A 24,119-nucleotide genomic window follows, 5' to 3' on the forward strand; every position below is an offset into this window, starting at 1 on the left:
TGTTGTAAGCCACCCAGAGTGGCTGGGGAAATCCAGCCAGATGGGCGGCGTATACCGTATTTTTCGCTCTATAAGACGCACCAGACCACAAGACGCACCTAGTTTTTGGAGGAGGAAAACAAGAAAAAAAATATTCTGAATCTCAGAAGCGAGAACAGCAAGAGGGATCGCTGCACAGTAAAAGCAGCAATCCCTCTTGCTGTTCTGGCTTCTGGGATAGCTGCGCAGCCTTTATTCGCCCCATAAGATGCACACACATGTCCCCTTACTTTCGAGGAGGGGAAAAGTGAGTCTTATAGAGCAAAAAATACGGTAAATAATAAATTATTATTATCATTAGCCCATGCCCACAGGCTTATGCTCTAAAGAAACACGACACACAAGGGAAAAGGTGCGAAGAGGGCAGAGGAAGAAATCAAACTCAAGCACGAATGTATAAACATTTGTTCTTATAACAGCCAGCTTGCATAGTTCAGGCATAGGAGGAGCCTGGTGGACCGGCTGAGCCTTCTGCTTTCCATCTCTCCCAGCGAGGCAGCCGGATGTCATGGCTGCCCCCAGGTGACAGGAAAGGAGACTTGATGGAGCTGGCCTGTCACAGCGGAACTGATGGAGTGAGTCCTGCTTCCCATCTCTCTCTCTCTTTCTCTCTCAAGCTAGCAGGCCCCTGGTCATATTTCGCAACGCAACGGCTTCCACCTTCCTGCGTATCTGCGGGGGCCAAATGTGCACGAACCCACCCACCCTCCGGCACATTTACCTTATAGACGTCCGTGTAGGTGGGCGAAGCCCTGCAGAGCAGATGGTGCTGCTGGTGGAGAAGTTCTGCCAGCCGCAGCTGGAAGGCGGCCTTGACTCGCCGGATGGCTTCCTTGCTCTGAGGCCACTGGCCGCTCCCCTCCATGTGGCAGATCACTGGTGCAAGAGGGAAGGAGGAGGCAAAAGAGTTAACGGAAGGAACAAGGAGCAGCGTGGAAGCAGGAAGAGGGCAGGCGAAGATCCTGATAAGGCTCCATTCAGATAAGACTGAAGCAGTGTTCCCTAGAGCAGATGGCCGGGAGGTTGATGGGGTTACACTTCCTCTGAAGGAGCAAGTATGTAGCTTGTGGCTACTCCTGGACCCCTTGCTGTTGCCAGAAGCCCAGGTGGCCTTGGAAGCGTGGGGTGACTTCCATCAGCTTCGGTTGGTGGCCCAGCTGCGCCCCAGTCTGGACAGGGATAACCTAACTTCTTCTCTTTTTTTCAATTCATTTCTTTGGTTTTTCAAACTGAAACTTTCCATTCACATTATCCAACTTACAACATAAAAACAAGATCCCAAGGAATTTCTCGGACTTCCCCCTCCTCCCCTTTGTGGGTCCGATTGTGAATCAGTTCCCTCACTGCGAGAAGCCAAGTTACAGGGAACCAGGCAGAGGGCCTTCTCGGTAGTGGCGCCCGCCCTGTGGAACGTCCTCCCACCAGATGTCAAAGAGAAGAAGAACTACCAGACTTTTAGAAAACATCTGAAGGCAGCCCTGTTCAGGGAAGTTTTTAATGTGTGACATTTTAATGTATTTTTAATCTTTGTTGGAAGCCTCCCAGAGCAGATGGGGAGACCCAGCCAGATAGACGGGGTACAAACAATTATTATTATTATTATTATTATCATCATCATTTTCATTAAGTAGAATAAATGACTAAATAAACTTGCCTTCACAGCCTTGTTTAGGAATGCTTTTAATGTCTGGTGGACTATTGTATTTTAATATTTTGTTGGAAGCCACCCAGAGTGGCTGGGGAAACCCAGCCAGATGGGTGGGGTATAAATAATAAATTATTATTATTGTAATCATTTCCTCTCGCATCTTTTATAATAATCCAAATCTTTTACCTCGCCATTGTGTCCAAAACTCACCAATAGATTACAAATGATATTCTAATCCTACTAACAATTTTAATTGTTTACAGTGGTTCTTAAGGTAAGTTATAAATTTTCCCCATTCCTTATTAAAATTTTGGTCTTCCCGCTCTCTGATTCATTTTAAATGAATGTATGTACAGTTATACCTCAGGTTGTGAACGCTGCGGGATATGTCTTTTCAGGTTGCGTCCCGAAGTACTGGAAAGGGTTACTTCTGGGTTTTGCCGCTCACGCATGCGCAGACATGCAAAATGACGTCACACGCAAGCGCAGAAGCGGCAAATCGCGACCCGCACGTGCAGATGCGGGTTGCGTTCCTTTCAGGTTGCGAACGGGGCTCCAGAACGGATCCAGATCACAACCAGAGGTACCACTGTAAATGAAAATATTAAATGCTGTGGAACAGTGCCATTATTACATGAGCACTGTTCCACAGCATTTGATATTTTCATTTACATACATTCATTTGAAATAAGATGGGTTTATGAAGCAATTCTATATCCTCCCACCACGCTGATGAAGAATTCTATGGAACAGTAGTCTATATCCGGAATCACTGTTCAGTGTTGGACGCCATATCTGCTGAATACAGAAAGCTTCACAGCTTGTCTGTCACACTACACAGTCTGATACCTCACTTCATTTAAAGATTTCCAGAGACTTTGAGACTAAAGATTTCATTTTGGACCTGTCACGGTTTGAAGGAATTCTATAAAGATTGTCTATGTAATGAATGATGCTTTGCAGGGTTAAAGAAAAACGATGTAAAAAGTATAAAGATAGAGGTAATCTACATTAGACACAACAATTTAGAAAGAGTAAAATTGTTGAGGTCTTAGAACAAAAGAAGGAAATCAGTATGTGTATATGTATGTAATAACTAGATTAGAATGAAGATATGGTTTTATTTGTAGATGTGTGCTTTTCTTTCTTTTTTCCTTTTTTGTGTTTTTCTTTCTTGTTTGTATAGTTTTATTTTGGATTTAATGTTTGTAATTTTTGTTGTAATTTTGCATTAAAAATAAAAAAGATTTTTAAAAAAGATTGTCTAATGCGTATGTACATGGTCATTGCGTTGCCTAGACATTGCTGACGTTCTCTTTGCAACACAGGGGTTTGTTTGGTTACTACAAAATGAAGTAGCAGTAAGGGGGACTCACAATGCCCCTTGCCCACTTTGAGACAGTGTCACCCACGTTACCCATCCTTGCCTTTCATTGGTGCTAAATACGCCGGGCACGGCTTCTCTGCCAAGGGCAGAAGAGACTCCCGGCCCTCGATCCTGGCGTGGTAGGCGTAATCTGGTTTCACGGGCACCGGAGGGAAGACCTGAGAAAGAACCAGGAAGGCACGTTAAGAGGAGCAAGAAAAAGGGGAACCCACGCATGATCTCAAGGTAGCAGCACATCCTCAGGGTACACACACACACACACACACACACCCTGGCAGAAAATGCCCAGTCTCCAATTGCAAGGGGCTGCAAGGATGCTGGGTGGCCAATGGCTCTCTGGGACACCTTTGTTAGACATTTAAAAGGCAGAATTCACCGGGGGCTGATGATAATAATAATAATGGACCATAAAGAAGGCTGATTGCTGAAGAATGGATGCTTTTGAATTCTGGTGCTGGAGGAGAATCTTGAGAGTCCCATGGACTGCAAGAAGATCAAACCTCTCCATTCTGAAGGAAATCAGCCCTGAGCTCTCACTGGAAGGACAGATCCTGAAGCTGAGGCTCCAGTACTTTGGCCACCTTTGGTCTCCACCTGTTTTCGCTGGAGACGAAGGGATGCAGTCATGTTTTTCCCTTTGTTCCTGACTACGCTGAATAAAGCTGTAAATATGCTCTCTCTGTCTGAATTTTCCATCGTGGATGATTAAACCCTCTGCGGAAAGGTTGAGCATGGGTCTTGGAACGTATCTGAGGCTCGTGTTGCTAACTGACTGGTGCTGTTCTGTTCAGTTTCTGTTAATTGATTCTCATGGAAACTTACAGATTCTGGCTTCACACAATTAACTCAAGGCAGTGTCAATTTACTCTTGGCAGAAAGCCAAGGTCTGCTTGACCTAGAAACTACTTACTCTGATTGGTTAACGACCAGCACTCAACTCTGTTATCTGGGAATGCTAGCACAGTGTGTGTTGGGTGTGGTAGGAGTAGGAGTGCTGTGTATGGTTGAGAGAGAGAGAGAAAGAAAGGATTTATTTTGCTTTGTTTTGTATGCAGAAACTCTGCTGGTTTCTTTTTCCCTTTTAATAAATCCTGTAAATAGTTATTCTGAGTCTAGCTGACTAGTTATTTCCACCTCAACTGGCTTCTTCGCTGTGCAGGAAAACTCTGCTACGTTTGGGCTAAAGCCATTAGAGCTATGCCTGACACTTCAAAGTTCCATGAGGTTATGGGTATTGTGCTGCCAGCCTGAGTTGTGGTGGTGTCAGCATCAACGGTGTTGGTTCCAGTAGTTCCAGAAGTTGTTGTTCCTGTTGGTGCAGCAGATGGACACTGGCTGGTTCCTGACTGTTGTGAGCTGGTGACGCAGTGGACACAAGGACAACAGACGCAGCGTGTGAATGCTGGTTGCTGTGGTTCCTGTTCTCTCTCTTGGTGGTCGTGAGTAGCTGGTTCCGGGTTCCAGGGACATCGCTCTCAAGATGGCCTCACAACCAGTTCAGATGGCTTTTGAGCGTCTGAATGACTCCAATTACTTGCTGTGGTCGGAACGCATGCAGGCAGTGCTGCAGAGGGATCGTCTCTGGCAAGTGGTGAGTAAGTTTCCTGCAAAGCCTGATGATGGAGACCTCGATAAAGACCAAAGAGCAAGGGCCACAATTGTCTTGGGGCTGGAAGATTCCCAGTTGCCGTATGTGAGGGGAATCAAGACAGCTAGAGGTGTGTGGCAAGCACTTAAAGAACTCCATGTGCGTGAGACAGCGGTTTCCAAGCTGTTCATTCGCAAGGCATTGTACAAGGCAATGTTACAGCCTGGGGTTACAATGCAGGAACACCTACACAGTTTACAGTTAAAGTTTACTGCGCTACAGGAAAGAGACTGTGCGTTAGACCAGCAGGAGAAGGTGGCTATTATTTTGAGTTCTCTCCCGGAAAGCTGGGATAATTTAGTTTTGTCTCTAGAAGGTTTACAGGAGCGTGATTTATCAGTCAGCTATGTTACTGGGCGTTTGATTGAAGAATGGCAGAAGAGGCAAGAAAGGTCGTTTGCTGCAGAGGCTTCTACAGGCGGGCGGTTTGGAAGGAGTTCTCATGCCGTGCCAGAGGTGACGCAAAAGCAGCGTACCGGTGAGGAGTCAGCGTTTGCTGTTAGGCGTTGTTTCCGATGTGGGTCTTCAGCACATCTAAAACGACAATGTCCGGAGTTGGTCAAGTCTCAGTGGCCGGTGCAGGAGCAGAGACGAGATCAGCAGCAGCAGCAGCGTAAAAAGAAATTCTTCAAACAAAAACAGTCGGCTCAGCTGGTGACCGCAGAGGTCAAGATTGCTGATGAGAAACAAGTTGTCTGGGTGGTCGATTCGGGAGCGTCTCGGCACATCGTAAATTCAGATGAATTGTTTGTTTCCAAGAACTCAGCACAGCGCAGCCAGGTGGCTCTAGCAGACGGAAGTACTTCCGAAGTGATTTCGGGGGGTGCAGTTTTTGTTCCTTGTCTTCGTGAATGCCTGCAAAATGTGCTTTATGTACCTTCATTAAGGAGCAATCTGATGTCTGTAGATTGTTTGCTAAAAGCTGGGTTTAAAGTGCATTTTGAAGGAGACAGTTGCATTATTAAGAAGGCTGGTGAGATTTTAGGCACTGCTAAGTCAGAGGGAGGCTTGTTTTGGCTTAAAGCAGGATCTCAAGTTGCAGCAGTAGTCAGTAAATCTCAGCCTGCAGTGAATAACAAAGCTATACATGACAACTGTGTGCACTTATTGCATAGGAAAATGGGGCATGCTGGCTGGAAAAGTGTACTAAAAATGTCTGAATTGGCTGATGGGGGTGATTTAAAGAGTTGTAACAAGTACCTTGATTGTAATGTTTGTAAAAAGGTTAAAACTCACAGAGTCTCTTACCCCAGAAGTGACAGAGTTAGTGAGTCACCGCTACAGCTGGTTCACATGGACGTAATTGGTCCATTTCCTGTAAGCAGGGGTGGATCACGTTTTTCATTAACAATTGTGGATGACGCCACGCGTTACTCTTGGGTTTTTCCCATGAAGAATAAGGGTGATGTGTTCACTAAGTTTAAAGGCTGGGTGGCATCTGTGGAAAGATTTCTGTCCACTAAACTCAAAAGGATTCAGACGGACAGAGGTGGCGAATTTATGTCAAATGCTTTTAGAGATTGGTTACAAAAGCGTGGCATTGGGCATAGAAAAACGAACGCTTTTTCCCCAGAGGAGAATGGCGTTGCAGAGCGAAAACATAGATCTTTACAAGATATGATGTTTGCCATGCTTGATGATGCTGATTTGCCCATGTCTTATTGGGGGGAGAGCATGCTCACCGCGTGTTATCTCCAAAATAGGCTCTTTCATCAAACAATAGGTACAACTCCGTACTTTAAATTGTTTCACAAAAAACCCAAAATTGACCATTTGCATGTGTTTGGATCAAAAGCCTGGGTATTAATTCCAAAACAAATGAGAAAGAAGGGAGATCCTAAGACCAAACAGTTAGTGTTTGTGGGTTACCAGGAGCTGGGAAAAGGTTTCCGCTTTGCTGAAGGGACAAATGGCATTGTGATCTCCAGGAATGCCAATTTTTGTGAACATAGTGGCTGGGAGAGACTACATGCCAATACTGAGGTTTGGTTTGAACCTTCTCAGGAGCTTCATGACTCTGAAGGTAAACATAGAGAATCAGAGTCTGAGGGGGAGGAAAGTTCAGATAAGAGCTCTCAAGAAAGTGGAATTAGCCAGAGACCAGTTGCTAAGCAACAAAAGAGAGGTCGTAGTTCTGAGGAGGAAAGTGGGTCAGAAGAAAAATTTTCTCCCAGAAGATCTAAAAGACAAAACAAAGGAGTGCCTCCGGTGCGTTTTTCTCCGGATACTGCAAATGTGTTTAGTGTAATTGCAGAGCCTAAGAGTTTTCAGGAGGTGTTAAAGTTACCAAAAGAGGAAGCAGAGCTCTGGAAACAGGCAATGGAGGAAGAGATGTCCTCTCTGAATGAGCACAAGGTCTTTACACCAGTAGCAGCGCCTGAGGGGGCAAAGATTGTAGGCTGCAGGTGGGTGTACAAACTTAAACCTCTGGTGACAGGAAAGTACAAATACAAAGCTCGTTTAGTGGCTCAAGGATACTCTCAGAGGCCTGGAAAAGATTATGACGAGATTTTTTTCCCCTACTGCTAAGGCGGAAAGTGTAAGGTTGATTCTAACGCTTGGAGCAAAGAGAAAACTTCTGTTAAACCATTTTGATATCCAGACTGCATATTTACATGCATCAATATCAGAAGACCTGTATCTAGCCGAACCGCCTGGTTATGAAACAGGTTCCAATAGAGTGTTGAAATTAAACAAAGCTCTATATGGTCTCAAACAGGCTGCAAGATCTTGGAACAAATGTTTCCATGAGGCCTTAGTGTCATTTGGTTTCAAGCAAAGTACAGCTGACAATTGTGTTTATGTACGTGGTACAGGCAGTGATCAAGAGTTTTGTCTGATTTATGTAGATGATGTATTGTATGCTTGCAAAACTGATAAACAAACTAAAAGGTTTGCCAAGCAATTGTCCAGTAAATTCAAAATGAAAGACTTAGGCCCGGTTAGGACATATCTAGGGTTGGAAGTGTGCTGGGCCCAAGATGGCAGCTGCTTAATTAGTCAGCAGAACAAAGTTAAACAACTACTGACTACATACAGGATGCAGGATTGCAAAGGGGCAGTGGTGCCTATGGATCCAGGTTTCATAAAAACACTTCATATAGATGAGAGTCCTGAATTTGAACATCCTGATGTATATCATTCTGTAATTGGAAGTTTATTGTATCTAGCACAGTGGTCCAGACCTGATATTAGCTATGCCGTAGGCATATTAAGTAGATTGGTCTCAAAACCCACACTAAATGCCTGGAAAGGGGTAAAACAAGTTCTGAGATACCTCAAACAGACAATTGGCTATATGTTACAATTAAATTCTTCAGAGGATGAAATGTTGAAATGTTACTGTGATAGTGACTGGGGAAATTTGCCAGATAGAAAATCTGTCACAGGACTAGTCTTAATGGTCAGTGGAGCTTTAATCAGCTGGCGGTCACGCAAGCAAGACATTGTAAGTGTGTCATCAACGGAATCCGAGTACGCCGCATTGAGTGAATTGTGCAACGAGGTGATTTATTTCAAGCATTTGTTAGCAGATTTAAATGTAAATTGTGGAGAACCAGTACGAGTTTATATTGATAATCAGGCTTGTATAACCTTAAGTAAAACAGAGGGTTTCAAATCGCATTCCAAACATATCTCTGTAAAATACCAAAATGTACGTTGCTGTGTACAAGACAATATAATCACATGTACTTATGTATCAAGTGAAGAAAATGTAGCAGATGTATTAACTAAACCATTGGCAAAGATAAAGAACAAGCAAATGTGCAAGAGTTTAGGTTTGCTGGAAAAATAATCTCCTACATAGGTGTTATTTGATGTTAATTGTCCAGCAGAATCTGTGAGGGGGTGTTCAGTTTCTGTTAATTGATTCTCATGGAAACTTACAGATTCTGGCTTCACACAATTAACTCAAGGCAGTGTCAATTTACTCTTGGCAGAAAGCCAAGGTCTGCTTGACCTAGAAACTACTTACTCTGATTGGTTAACGACCAGCACTCAACTCTGTTATCTGGGAATGCTAGCACAGTGTGTGTTGGGTGTGGTAGGAGTAGGAGTGCTGTGTATGGTTGAGAGAGAGAGAGAAAGAAAGGATTTATTTTGCTTTGTTTTGTATGCAGAAACTCTGCTGGTTTCTTTTTCCCTTTTAATAAATCCTGTAAATAGTTACTCTGAGTCTAGCTGACTAGTTATTTCCACCTCAACTGGCTTCTTCGCTGTGCAGGAAAACTCTGCTACGTTTGGGCTAAAGCCATTAGAGCTATGCCTGACACTTCAAAGTTCCATGATGTTCCACGGGAGACCGGTGATTGTCCAGAGCCAGCTGGGGGCCTGCCTGAAGCCCCCGTCTCCCTGGCAGTATCCCAACAGATTCCCACCCCCAGGGTGGCCAAATCCTAATGCACAATATTCCTTATGCACCTGCCTCCCTCGCAATCTGCCCTGCCACGAAAACCGTTGCCACGGAAGCGTGCATTCTGGCACAGGAAACCCGTCTAAACAGGCGGAGCATGTCCTCCGACAGCCCCCCTTCGTGGACTCAAACTCACATCAGTGTACCGGAGGGCAGGGTGAGCCCCCTGCACGGACGTCACCGTCAGCGGCAGCCCCTCCAGTTTCCACAGCTTGCGGCTCAAGTCGTCGTACGAGCGGACGACACTCAGCATGGCCTCCTCACCAGTACCTGCCGGCTGTTCAAGACAATAATAATAATATTATTTTTTTTATTTATACTCCGCCCTTCCCGGTTCAGAAAACCAGGCTCAGGGTGGCTAACAACAAATTTAAAACACTTAATTGATGCAACAACAAAAATAGCATAAAAGACAGTATAAAATGTGAATAACAATAAATTCAGAATTCAGAAATCAATTTAGGGGGGAAATCCATCCAATAAAGAGCACCACCAGCGTCCCCTCCTGACCCTTAAAGGTAAAGGTACCCCTGCCCGTAGGGGCTAGTCTTGACAGACTCTAGGGTTGTGCGCCCATCTCACTCAAGAGGCCGGGGGCCAGCGCTGTCCGCAGACACTTCCGGGTCATGTGGCCAGCGTGACATCGCTGCTCTGGCGAGCCAGCGCAGCACACGGAAACGGCGTTTACCTTCCCGCTAGTAAGCGGTCCCTATTTATCTACTTGCACCCGGGAGTGCTTTCGAACTGCTAGGTTGGCAGGCGCTGGGACCGAACAATGGGAGCGCACCCCGCCGCGGGGATTCGAACCGACGACCTTTCGATCGGCAAGCCCTAGGCGCTGAGGCTTTTACCCACAGCGCCACCCGCATCCTGACCCTTACATGCTACTAAATTAAAGAGAGATAGCTGGCTGAGGGTGGGGAGGCAGGAGCTGTAGTCCAAAACATTTAAGACTAGTTATATTCATCCAGCTCATAGCAAAAGATCCATCTTGTCTGTGCCTCTCAATCTGCAGCAGGATATCTTTCAAAAGGGCCTAGTTGGGAGAACATGAATATATAAAACATGGCATACAAAATCTGCATTTCTTGGCTGGGGAAAATCTGGAGAAGTGTGAATAGGCAGGAATAGACAGTCCGAAACTCACCCTTCCACTTTTTTTTGGGGGGGGGGAGATCTGGAAAAGCCTGCCAGTCCCACAGGGAGTGCCCAGATGTGTGGGGAGACCATGCACAACACATGTGGAAAGAGTCTGTCTCCCATGCGTGCTTGCAGCGTGAGACCACGGGTTTCTTAGGAGAAACTGGATTTTGGCAGTTGGTTTGACGCTCCCTTAAAGAAAGCAGATCTAAAGGAGATTGCAACGCACTCCCGTCCGAAATATCGCAGCTGAAGGGTGCCACCTGCAGACCAGCCTGGACACAGCCATGTGACATAACTACCAGACCTTTTTATTTTGGCACAATAGACACTGCCCTTTACCGGAGGATAACTACCAAATTAGAGAATACAGTGGACCCTCCAGATATGAACTTAATTCATTCCAGGGGTCCATTTGCACCCTGAAAATTACGTAAATAGAGACACACTTCTGTGCACGCCGCAATTGAGCGCTTCTGCGCATGCACGCATGGCGAAACCCAGAAGTACACAAGATTCTGTATCCAGAGGGATACGAAAGTAGAGGTACGACTGTATGTTCAATCTGTGAATGAATTTAACATGTCTGGTTTCTGAGTTTTCCTGAAACAGCAGCTGCATGGGCCTCTCTGATCAGGATAAGGACCACGGCACGAGGAGAACTACCCTGCAATTAGTGATTCTGGGAAGTTGCTCTCATAGCTGTCCTTGACCAAAAAAAGGCAGACACCAGGAAAACAACAACAACAACACAGAGTTGAGAGTTGCCATTCTCAATAGTGCTGTAACAGTCAGTCTCTCTGCACAGGGAACTCTGGGAATTGTAGTTCTGTGGAATCTGCTAAACATCTCTCAACACCCTTAACTACAGCTCCCAGAATACTTTGGGGGAAGGCACAGGTGGTATCAATGCACTTTAAACATACGGTGCGGATGTGACGTAAGAGGGCAGAGGAGGCGGCGATCAATGGAACCTGCATTCCCATTTTTTGAAAGGCACAACAATCTATGGCTTTTTAAAAGTGTTTGAGGAGGGGGGGTGATCAATTTAATTTTGTTTCATTATGTATTTTGTGTTTTCATGTTGCATTTTTGTGTTGGGAAGCCCTCTGTGATCTTCAGATGAAAGTCAGTATGCACATTTAATACATCCATCCATACATACAGTGGACGCTCGGGTTGCGAACGTGATCCGTGTGGGATGCACGTTCGCAACCCACAGCGTTCGCAACCTGCAGCAGCGCACGCATGGGTTGTGATTCGGCGCTTCTGCGCATGCGCAAAGTGCGATTTAGCGCTTCTGTGCATGCACGACCGCCAAAACCCCCAGAAGTAACCCATTCCGGTACAGTGGTGCCCCGCAAGACGAATGCCTCGCAAGACGAAAAACTCGCTAGACGAAAGAGTTTTCCGTTTTTTGAGTCGTTCCACAAGATGAATTTCCCCATGGTTCTTGCGAGTTTGTTTCCTTTTTCTTAAAGCCGCTAAGCTGTTAATAGCCACTAAGCCGCTAATAGCTGTGCTTTGCAAGACGAAAAAACCGCAAGACGAAGAGACTCGCGGAACGGATTAATTTCATCTTGCGAGGCACCACTGTACTTCTGGGTTTCGGTGCTCCGTAACCCAAAAAAACGCAACCTGAAGCGTCTGGAACCCAAGGTATGACTGTACATACATACATACATGAATACATACTTTGCCATTGTGCTTCCAAAACAGACTTTCTCAGCTTTCCCTGTGCCCTATGGAACAGATTTCCTGGGGGTGGGGACAAGGGGAGAGGAGAGGAAGGGGAAGTTCCACCGCATTTCAAAGGACATGAATTCACAGAGGAGAAAGAGGCTGCTTACTTCACGCCCCATCTTGATCACAGGCTCCAGCAGGGCACCTGTGTAGCAGATGGAAGTTTCCGGAATGTCCATGTGTCTGCAGAGAGATAAGAGAGTGCCAAACCATGAAAGGCTTTTAAACAGGGAACGCGCTCCTTTCTTCTAATTGACTCTTTTCTTTTTTTAAACGAAGTTTCTAATGCTTTTTCAAAGACGTCGATAAAAGCTTGGGAGAGCCTACGTGGGCTCAATGCCTGGTGAAACCACAAAAGTCATAAATGTACCCAGTGAGGAGAGCCTGCAGAACATGGGGGTTTCTTTACGCAACGTTCTGTTAGGACAGATAATTCACCAGCCTTCACAGGATGATGGTGGCATCAGCAACTGTTGCGGTGGCACAGGAAAATGAGACCAGCTTCCTCTGGGACCAGCCAAGGCTGCCGCCTGAATTGCTTTGGTGGGCTCAGACCGTTTGGCCCAGTATCCTGTTGCCAACAGGGGACAGCCTATGAGTACAGCCGGGGCTTTTTCCCCGCCAGAACTTACAGGACCTCAGTGCTAGCACCTTTCAGGTGGGCGCCATTATAATAAAACAAAGGGGGCGTTCGCGGTGAGTCCTGGCACCTCCTTTTCTAGAAGAATAGCCCCGAGTACAGCCGCTCAAAGCAACTGGCCCACCCTGTGGTTTGTCCGATACTAATGGTACACTGCTTCAGAAAAAAACTTTTGTTCCATTGCCACGGCTAGTTTGGGGGAAGTTAGTGGATCTATAAAATTATGGATACAGTGGACGCTCGTGTTGCGAACGTGATCCGTGCGGGAGGCACGTTCGCAACCTGCAGCACCGCATCTGTGCACACACGGGTTGCGATTCAGCACTTCTGCGCATGGACGAGTGCTGAAACCCAGAAGTAACCTGTTCTGGTACTTCTGGGTTCGGTTTGGTGCGGTGCGCAATCCGAAAATGCACAACCCGAAGCGTCTGTAAACCCAAGGTATGACTGTAGTATAGGATAAAGGTAAAGGCAAGGGACCCCGGACGGTTAAGCCCAGTCAAAGGCAACTATGGGGTTGCGGCACTGATCTCACTTTCAGGCCAAGGGAGCCGGCGTTTGTCCACAGACAGCTTTCCGGGTCATGTGGCCAGCATGACTAAACCGCTTCTGGAGCAACGGGACACCGTGACGGAAACCAGAGTGCACGGAAACACCGTTTACCTTCCCGCCGCAGTGGTACTTATTTATCTACTTGCACTGGTATGCTTTTGAACTTCTAGGTTGGCAGGAGCTGGGATGGAGCAATGGGAGCTCACTCCATTACAGGGTTTCAAACCGCTGACCTTCTGATCGGCAAGCCCAAAAGGCTCAGTGGTTTAGACCACAGCGCCACCCGCTTTTATGTTTTATGAATAGTATGAAAAGAGGAGAACGAGGAAATATATTTTGCATTCGTAACACGAGAACGTGGTAAGAAAGTAAGTAGAGCCTGCTGGAACGGGCCAATGGCCTCTCTAGTTCAGCATCCTGTTCCCACCTGTGGGAACCTGTAAGCAGAACTTGAACCCAAGACCACCCTTCCCTCCATTTTTCAGCAACTGGTATTCAGAAGCATCTTGCCTCTGACCGCAGAGGCAGTGCATTGCCTCCATCGTGGCTAGTTACCGGTGATATCATTATTTATTGTTCACCCTAACCAGCAGGATCTTCTTATGCAGGGGTCCCCAAGCTAAGGCCCGTGGGCTGGATAAGGCCCGAGGGACTCATTTATCTGGCCCGCAGCAACCCCCGCCACCCACTCTTACCAGCGCTGCACTGTGCGGCTGCCCACTTCTGGGTCAGAGGAGCACCGGAAATAGCTTGTGCACATGCGCAAGCGTTATTTGCGCATGTGCAAGCGTTATTTCCGGTGCACATCCGGGTCGGAGGCCCGTGCACATGCGCACAAGTTATTTCTGGTGCTCCTCCGACAGGGAAGTGCGCCGGAAATAGAGTGTGTGCACGCACTCCCCCACCCTCCGCACAATCGGCACTGGAGACATCGGCCCGAGGCGTAGTAAGTTTGCTGACCCCTGTTCTTACGTGCTTAACAAGCATGGCAGATGCAAAATATTTTCCTCTATCTCCTCTCTCCATGCTGTCCATAATTTTATAGGTCCACTGCCCACCTGTCTTTTTTCGAAGTTAGAAATCTCCAAGCGTTTTGGCTTCTCCCCAAAGAATGTATGAATGAAGCTTTATTTGCGTCAGCCGTCGGCCATAGCGACACAAAAAACATGGCGATATACACAGAACAAAATAAAAAGTCCATTATATAAAACACAGTTTAGGGTCCTGAATCAGCAGTCAAATAGTGGACCTTATTCTGATTGCCCCAGCTAGAAACCTTGCAACCTTTGCAGTCATCTTCTCCTCTTGATCTGCCTGGAGAAAGAAGAGGTGCTCCAACAGCAACACTCCGGTTGTGTTCCAGTGACCAATGGTCTTACACACACAAACCCCTGTTTTCGCCTTCTCTGGGTCCCCCAAAACCGAGTCCCCGCATGCTACTCACAACTGCAAGAGGTGGCGAATGATCTGCTCAGAAATGAGTCGCTTCTGGCTCATGTTTGGTGCGTCCCACACAACGGCCTCGCAGATGGCGCCATCTTGGAAACGCCTCAGCTCCGATCGCTTCCCCCAAAACTGCCGAAACTCCAGCGCCTGCAGGATGAAACCCCGAGAGAGGGGAAATGAAAGGCATTTCTCTCTCTTTCTCATAGGCTTGCTTTGTTTATAGTAAAACGAACATAATTTGATTCATTTTTTATATACTCATAAAGTTCTGCAGGCCAGGTCCACAATTCCTGGATTTGCACAGATACAAGTACAAGTTAACTTCTATGGGTTTGGTTTGTGTTTTTCAACCATTGCCAAACAATTAAAGCAGAACTAAAACAAATATAAATGGGGCATTAGGTGCCAATTTGTCTTCACAGGTAACTCTAATCCTGTTTGCAAAGGATGAAGAAAAAAGAAAGTGATTCTGACCATCATTCTTTAAAAATAAATTGCTTTAAAGAGTTTTAACTTTTCAGAAATTAGCAAGAAAGCAAAATCGGCCCTAAATAGGTTTATTTAATTCATTTATTTTTAAAAATTGTATACCACTATGTCATAAAAATACATAAAAGTGGTTTACAGCAATAAAAACATAAAAGAATACAATAAAACCATGAAAAATCTAAAAACAGGCATCCATTAGCCACTGTGAATGTCTACTTAATCGCCTGCATAGGCCTGGCAGAATATAAAAGCTTTGAGCAGGTGCTAAAATTTGGCACAGAAGCTGCCTGCTGAATCTCCAGTGGCGGAGAGTTCCATGGGTCCAAAATATCATTTTTTCAGCAAGAAAAAGAGGTGTGCAAAACAGGACAAGGAAGTTTCTTTCCTGAATAATGTGCCTTGAAAAAGTCCCAATGAAATCAAAGTGAGCACTTTCACCACCAATGGGTTGTGCCTAATAATAATAATAATAATAATAATATTTCATTTATATCCCGCCCTCCCCAGCCAAAGCCGGTCTCAGAGCGGCTAACAACAGTAAAGTAATACAGCATTCAAATCCATTCATTATAAAATCAGTTCAAATCAAATTAATGGCAACCACTGGGCTAGAGTTCTGTGAGGATTACCAAAGGAGGGGGTCAGGCTGTGCCCTGGCCAAAGGCCTGGTGGAACAGCTCTGTCTTGCAGGCCTTGTGGAAAGATGTCAAGTCCCACAGGGCCCTAGTCCCTTGTGACAGAGAGTTCCACCAGATCGGGGCCACAGCCAAAAAGGCACTGGCTCTGGTTGAGGCCAGCCTAACCTCCCTGTGGCCCGGGACCTCCAAGATGTTTTTGTTTGAAGACCATAAGATCCTCCGTGGGACGAGGGTCCTAGGCCGTATAGGGCTTTAAAGGTTAAAGGTTAAAACCAGCACCTTAAACCTGATCCTGTACTCCGCTGGGAGCCAGTGCAGCTGGTATAGCACTGGGTGAATGGGATCCCACGGCGAGGACCCCGTAAGGAGTCTTGCAGCGGCATTCTGCACCCACTGGAGTTTCTGGGTCAGTCTCAAGGGCAGCCCCACGTAGATTGAGTTACAATAATCCAGTCTGGAGGTGACTGTCGTGTGGATCACAGTGGTCAGATCAGGGCGAGAGAGGTAAGGAGCCAACTGCTTAGCTTAGCTTGCCAAAAGCGTAGCCAGAAAATCTCTTAGGCACCCAATAATGGGGACCAGAGAACTCTTCCAGTCTCACCTCCGGTCTGTCTCCTCCAGGTCCCCTCTCTAGGATGCTGCCTGCAAATTCAAGGTTCAGCAGAAGTCCAAATGACAGGGACCCGATGTCTTTGTGTTTTGGGGGATCAGCGTCAATTGGCCACTGGGCGAAAAAGATGAGAGAAACAAAATTAGATGGAAATATATAAAAAGATATAAAAAAGATATAAAAAGGATATAAAAGATTAAAATAATTATTATGGTCCCAGACCAGTTTTACACACCATACCAAACGAGCATAAAACACAATAGAACTAAGTTTGGATTAACAATCAAATAGAACAATAAACAATACGAATATGGCAGCAATTAGAAATGTGGTTTAGGTCTTAAGATTCTAAGTTATTATCTAGGATTTGCATCTGAGGTCTTAAGTCTTTGTAATTGCACAGCTTGTTCCTGGAGTTTTATGGCACAAAATTTGGCCACCCTTAGCGTGATCTCTGGATCCTTGTCCTCTAACAGGGATTTTAAGCATTTAGGTTCAAACCCACTTGGAATTTTCTGTATAACAGGGGTAATAAAGACCGAGCATATATCCTCATAAAAACAACATTGAAGCAAGACATAACATAAATAACATCGCGAAATTGACTTGCGAGGTGGTGTGTTGTTTGATAAGAGATTGAGTGTTTGGGGAGGGAGGCTCGTTTAATTTCATTGTACAGCCTATACAATGACAATAAAGGTATTATTATTAATAGTAAGCCATTATTAAGACAGTATACCTGAAGGAGCATCTCCACCCCCATCGTTCTGCCCGGACACTGAGGTCCAGTGGTGAGGGCCTTCTGGCGGTTCCCTTGCTGTGAGAGGCCAAGATACAGGGAACCAGGCAAAGGGCCTTCTCGGTGGTGGCACCAGCCCTGTGGAACGCCCTCCCACCAGATGTCAAAGAGACAAACTACTACCAGACTTTTAGAAGACATCTGAAGGCAGCTTTGTAAAAGGGAAGCTTTTAATATTTAATAGGTTCTGTACTTTAATATTCTGTTTGAAGCCGCCCAGAGTGGCTGGGGAAACCCAGCCAGATGGGCGGGGTACAAATAATAGATTATTATTATTATTATTATTATTATTATTAAAGACGATTTCCACCTCTATCAGGCCACGGGGCAGACTCGCTCCGCAAATGGTTTACCCACATATCTGCCCTGCAGTAAAGCATGTTGAATCTAGCGAGGGTGAATGACCGTCTATATTTAAATATATGTTGTTCGCACAGATATATTGCTGGGGTAAAACCTCTCCCACACTGGAAAGATATGCAGGCTAACCACACAGTTAACCAGTGTGGCACAGTGGTTAGAGTGCTGGTCTAGGGCCTGGAAGGTAAAAGGTAAAGGGACCCCTGACCATTAGGTCCAGTTGTGGCCGACTCTGGGGTTGCGGCACTCATCTCGCTTTACTGGCCGAGGGAACCGGGGTACAGCTTCCAGGTCATGTGGCCAGCATGACTAAGCCACTTCTGGCAAACCAGAGCAGCGCACGGAAACTCTCTCTTTTCTCTTTTCCTAATCCACCTGACAGGGTTGTTGTGTGTATAAATGTTTCCCTAGATAGACAGGTGCCAACAGTACACTGGTATGCCTTTAATAATCTTCTGAATGTTCAGTTGTCCCCCACCCCACCGCAAAATGTTTTGAGCTGTTTTGAGCTGTTCTCATTTAATCTGTAAGCCGCCTTGAGTCCTTGCCAGGTGAAAAGGCGGGGTCTAAATAAATATCTATCAATCAATCAATCAATCAATCAATCATATTTATTACGGTCCAAAGACCCAACAAATCATTACAAAGCAATGCACAATTCAGACAGCCTACCTCCAGGTTAAACTAGCATTTTGTTCAGACTTAAGGATAGGGATCATTGGTTCTTGCAACCACCAATAAAAACTTCGCCCCTGCTAATGTTCTAGAGTTTGTCCGGTCTTCCAATAGGAACCTGACATAGTGAGCCTCTGATTTTCCTGGGAAAGGTACCAGCAAGGGTAATATCAGTTCAGCCCTGGCTTGCTCACATTTCGCACAGTGCAGCAAAATATGTTTTATAGAATCAACGTCTTGAGCACACGAGCAAAGTCTGTCCTGGTAGGAAACTCCTCTCAACCTGCCATCCAACACTGCAGAAGGAAAGACGTTTAGTCTGGCTTGGGTGAATACCCTTCAATAATTTGGTACTGTCAGGTTTTGAATGTAAATATAATATAAATATCAACATCACCACCACGGTCTGAAATAAAACTTACTGGTTGAGTCTGGGGCAGCGCATGCGTCAGCAGCAGGATCCTCCGAGACAGCCCTCGTTCCAGCAAGCCGATGAGGAAAGGCAGAGTCGCCGCCACATAATTCCCGCCGCGATCCATCAGCTCGTTGAGCAGCTGCATCTTCCTGCAGGCCGCCTGCAGCTTGGAGACGTGCTTGAGGCTGAGGAACCGGGAGAGAGAAATGCAGTCACTTCTGGGTCCACAAATAAGCAACTGTGCCCAGGCTGGGCAAACACAGCAGTGGAGGAGAAATAAATTACTGGTGCTGAACCAACTCAAGTTCTGCTCCAAAAAAGGCAGGATTTGGCAGCCCAGAATGAGCAAGTCGACCGATTTCTCGAATGTTTATATATAGGGTCAAGTCAGATTATTAATTCTTATTTATTTAGTTAGTTACGTATTACTTATTTTCTTTTTTTATACAGTGGACGCTCGGGTTGCGAACGTGATCCGTGTGGGATGCACGTTCGCAACCTGCAACGTTTGCAACCTGCAGCGGCGCATCTGCGCACACGCGGGTTGTGATTCGGCGCTTCTGTGCATGCGCAACCTCTGAAACCCGGAAGTAAGCCGTTCTGGTACTTCCGGGTTTTGGAGCGTCCATAACCTGAAAAAACTCAACCTGAAGCATCTGTAACCCGAGGTATGACTGTATATAATTTTTATTAAATCTTGTTTCACAATTTAGAATATTCATTTAAACAACCTTAAAATATCAATGACTTCCCTTATTCTCTTTCCATGGCTCATTTTGCATAGCGTAAGTCCCCGCATATTTTATATAAACTAAACCATTCAGTATTCCATTATTACTTCCATCAAAACTGTTGAATTTATCTTAATGCTGCCGACGTTTTCAAGTGTACACAATTCCCCCCATATATTCAAGAAACATTTTCCAATCTTCTTTAAACGAATGTTATTCTTGTTCTCTTATTCTGTAAGTTAGATCTGCAAGCTGCACAAATTCCATCAGTTTACGTTGCCATTCTTCTTCGGTTGGGACCTCGCTCGTTTTCCATTTTTGTGCTAACAAAACATAGGCAGTCGTAGTGGCATACATAAATAACCTTTTTTTTTTTTTTTTGACACCTGGGAATTTCCATCTGAATTATCCCCCCCCCCCCCAAGTGCTCTGGTTTTTAGTAAAATACATTTTTTCAAAAAAGAGTGATGGACTAGGACCTGGGAGGCTTGAGGTTTGAATAGTCATGCGGCCACAAAACTCACTGGGTGACCTTCGGCCAGTCACCGTATCTCAGCCCAACTTCTCTCACACGCTTGTTGTAAAGAGGAAATGAGGAGGAAGAGAAGAACCAGGCAAGTCCCCTTGTGCTCCTTCGAAGAAAAAGTAGTGTGTAAACGTAAGAAAGAAAGACATATTCTCATGGAGAGAACGTACTGGAACACGTGGTCAAAGGCTCGGATCAGAGGCTTGGGGGTCATGAGCAGCAAATGGAACCCATCCATCGTTTTGTCATCCAGAATCTCCATGGAGTGCTTGGCTTCGAACTGGATCTAAGAGAGAGCAAAACTACACATATTTAGGCAAGCGGAGAGATAAGCCAACCCCCAAGAGTCAATTCCAGGCCACAATGTACCGTATTTTTCGCTCCATAAGACACACTTTTTTCCTCCTAAAAAGTACAGTGGTACCTCGGGTTACATACGTTTCAGGTTACAGACTCCGCTAACCCAGAAATAGTACCTCGGGTTAAGAACTTTGCTTCAGGATAAGAACAGAAATTGTGCTCTGGCAGCGCAGCGGCAGGCCCCATTAGCTAAAGTGGTGCTTCAGGTTAAGAACAATTTCAGGTTAAGAATGGACCTCCAGAAAGAATGAAGTACAGTGGTACGTCGGGTTAAGTACTTAATTCGTTCCGGAGGTCTGTACTTAACCTGAAACTGTTCTTAACCTGAAGCACCACTTTAGCTAATGGGGCCTCCCACTGCTGCTGCACCGCCAGAGCACGATTTCTGTTCTCATCCTGAAGCAAAGTTCTTAAGCCAAGGTACTATTTCTGGGTTAGCGGAGTCTGTAACCTGTAGCGTATGTAACCCGAGGTACCACTGTACTTAACCCGAGGTACCAATGTAAGGGGAAACTGCCGCTGCAGTTACGAGCTGAGGGATGTCTCCACAGCCAGAGCCGCTAATAGCCGCTAAACCCCTAATAGCGCTAATCCGCTAATAGGGTTGCTTCGCAAGACGAAAAACCGCTAGATGAAGAGACTCGCGGAACGAATTAATTTTGTCTTGCGAGGCACCACTGTATTGGGGGGGGGGCAGGTAAGCCCCACCTCACATACCGCAATTCAGCCGTTCTCAACCTGTGGGTCCCCAGATGTTGTTGAACTACAACTCCCATCGCCCCTAGCTAGCAAGGCCAGAGCTCAGGGGTGATGGGAGTTGAGGGATGATGGGAGTTGTAGTCCAACAACATCTGGGGACCCACAGGTTGAGAACGGCTGTGATCTCTTAATGCCACTGTTGACTGCTGTTCACTTTACGTGGTTGTATGATTCAGATATACCGGTTGCTTATTAAATAGTTTAGTACAACATTTGATTCAAAATATTTTTTTTCTGGTTTTCCTCCCCTAAAAACTAGGTGCGTCTTATGGTCGGGTGCGTCTTATGGAGCGAAAAATACGGTAGTTGCCTCCTTCTCTCTCTCGAGGCATCGACTCATCTTGGTTGGGGGTACCCTACAAAACCGCTCCACCCACCCCGCCAGCGGCCGGTGCAAACACTCTTGGCTCGTTCGCTTCCCTGGTCCATTTGCAAAGAGCAAAGCAGAGCAGCAGGTAGACAATAACACGAAACCAGGGTTCGAATTCCCCGTTCACCCAAGTCACTCTCTCGTTCTCAGCCTCTCCCACAAGCCTGCAGTTCCAACAACAGTGAAAACACTGGCATGCCATTTGTATTTACACTAGGTTGAATTTCTTATATATATTTTATTATTTTTCCATATTGAAAGTTAAATCTGTTACTCAACAGTTACATTCCAATTCAACAAAACTAGTGACTTCCGCTCACCCAAGATCAATATTTCTAACTCAAATTACATAAAATTGCTTTTTAAGGTTCTGTCTTATCTAATTTCATGCTCTTTAACCCGTTTCTTAATATATCCTGCTATTTTCTTACGCTTCAAACCCTGCTTTGGCCTTTGCATAGGGGAAATAAGTTTTTAAACAGATTAGAGTGAGTTTCCAGAATTCTTTAAAGGATTCTAAATTTATGTCTCTTATCATTGCCATCAGTTTTGCCATCACTGAAAAAAACCCTTGTTTTTATCAACCGTTCTTCCTTTGAGGGTGTTCAATTTCGGTGAAATATTGCTTTGTTATATTTTTAATTCTGTTTCTCACTCCAGGATTATGCAAACGCGAAGAGCTGGTTATAAGTGACATGAATACAAGGGACGGTTTTCCAATGAATTTCGTCTGCTAGAAACAAGGCCTTTTAGCTCTACAGAGAAACTTCCTCTCCTCTCCTTCAGTAAACCTGAACTGGCTGGGGCTGATAGGAAACATTTGGAGGGTGCCACGTTGGGGAAAGCTGGGCCAAACCACGACCTCATTTACCTGCTTATATGTGGAGGCCGTCATGTCTGCGCACAGGTTGACCAACCCAGAAGGGTCCACAAAGACAACCTGGAATGCTGCGTGGAAGTCCGCCAGGGTAGGCTAGAGGAAGAGAAGAAGAAGAAGAGTTTGGATTTGATATCCCACTTTATCACTACCTGAAGAAGTCTCAAAGCGGCTCACATTCTCCTTTCCCTTCCTCCCCCACAACAAACACTCTGTGAGGTGAGTGGGGCTGAGAGACCTCAGAGAAGTGTGACTGGCCCAAGGTCACCCAGCAGCTGCATGTGGAGGAGCAGGGAAGCGAACCCGGTTCACCAGATTACGAGTCTATCGCTCTAAACTACTACACCACACTGGCTCTCGGACAAAGGGGACAAAACTGAGATTCAAAAGGCATAACAAGGAAAATGCTCCTTTGAAACTTAGGTTTATGCAATGGCTGATGCCTGCAAAATTCTGGAGAAAAGAAGAATCGGGATGTATAAATAAATTTTGGGGGAGAAATTAAAAATGCCAGATGATCATATTATTCTAAACCACATACCCATTATACGGGAAAAAATAAAAAAATTCCATTCCAGTAGCACCTTAGAGACTAAAGTTTGTTATTGGTATGAGCTTTCGTGTGCACCCAGATACGGGGTTTGACACCTGGTCAACATAGATGGGCTCTTTGCACCCTCAGGTCTGCCAAAAGACTTGATACTGGTTCACTGGAAAGATAATCTTTCTATCTATACCTGAAGGAGTGTCTCCACCCCCATCATTCAGCCCAGACAACAGAGGTCCAGCTCTGAGGGTCTTCTGGCAGTTCCCTCCCTGCGAGAAGTGAAGTTACAGGGAAGAAGGCAGGGGGCCTTCTCGGTGGTGGCACCCACCCTGTGGAATGCCCTCCCATCTGAAGACATCTGAAGGCAGCCCTGTTTAGGGAAGTTTTTAATGTCTGATGTTTTATAGTGTTTTAATATTCTGTTGGGAGCTGCCCAGAGTGGCTGGGGAAACCCAGCCAGATGGGTGGGGTATAAATAAATTATATTATTATTAATAATAATTATTATTTATGTTATTACTACTACTACTTTTCTTTGATCAATAGATAGAAAATACAACAACTCTTATACAAAGGGATTGCTTTTGGACACAGATTGTGTATGGATAAATATGATGACAGTACAAGTGCATTTAGAAAAACTATAGTGACGTGTTAGTGACATGTTAATAACTGTATGCTCGATGGATGATAACCTTACTGTCAGGGAACTGCCATCAGTGTCCGAGGGAGAGAGCAAGCTCCGAAGGGATCCCAGAGAGCGTCCCGGGAGTGGGAGGGGCAGCCCATCTTCTGGGGGAGAGAATCAGCGTAGCTCCAGTGGAGAAGGGGGGGAGATGGGGGAATCGGCGAGGCGATCCCATGACTCCTTGCCGGGGACCAGCGGGGAGAGAAGGGGTCCTCCGCTGCCTACGCCCTCCTTGCGCAGAAGGCTTCCGCGCAGGGAGAGTACGAGGAGACTTGGTGTCAAAGAACTTCTTTGCTGGAAGAAGTTTAAGAAACGCCCACTGACGGATTCTGCCAGCGACTGAGACGGTCACGGGCGAGTGGCTGCCCGGACAGGAAAGGTTCACTCAGGCAACCCAGCCAGACGTTGGGACAAGCTTACGCACGAGCAACCCCTAGAACCATTACACTTACTTATAGTGTATACCTATACATTGTGTTGTATTCATTTTAAGCAACTTGTTGTTTTGGTCCCGTTCCCCCCCATTCCTTTTATTTGTTCACTGAAAACCTTTCGATAAAGTATAGAGATTCAAAAGGCATCGTGGGCTGAAAAGCAGGGGGGGTAGCAGCTTCTAGC

At 45.7% G+C, this 24,119-nt stretch overlaps 1 protein-coding gene across 1 annotated transcript in view; it reads right to left on the reverse strand.

Moving 5' to 3' along the window:
- NOL6 (nucleolar protein 6) overlaps positions 1 to 24,119 on the reverse strand; it is a 69,230-nt gene that overhangs the window by 29,900 nt on the left and 15,211 nt on the right. Inside the window, exons 10-18 of the mRNA XM_083402702.1 lie at positions 22,261 to 22,362; positions 20,071 to 20,186; positions 18,651 to 18,828; positions 16,386 to 16,508; positions 14,656 to 14,804; positions 12,127 to 12,202; positions 9,273 to 9,413; positions 3,115 to 3,232; positions 761 to 915 (exon numbers count right to left, since the gene is read on the reverse strand). Of these exons, the coding sequence (XP_083258828.1) occupies positions 761 to 915; positions 3,115 to 3,232; positions 9,273 to 9,413; positions 12,127 to 12,202; positions 14,656 to 14,804; positions 16,386 to 16,508; positions 18,651 to 18,828; positions 20,071 to 20,186; positions 22,261 to 22,362 (1,158 nt within the window). The remainder of the gene's footprint in view (positions 1 to 760; positions 916 to 3,114; positions 3,233 to 9,272; positions 9,414 to 12,126; positions 12,203 to 14,655; positions 14,805 to 16,385; positions 16,509 to 18,650; positions 18,829 to 20,070; positions 20,187 to 22,260; positions 22,363 to 24,119) is intronic.

The sequence above is a fragment of the Podarcis tiliguerta genome (assembly GCF_965153285.1).
Source record: "Podarcis tiliguerta genome assembly, chromosome: 11".
Lineage (NCBI taxonomy): Eukaryota > Metazoa > Chordata > Lepidosauria > Squamata > Lacertidae > Podarcis > Podarcis tiliguerta.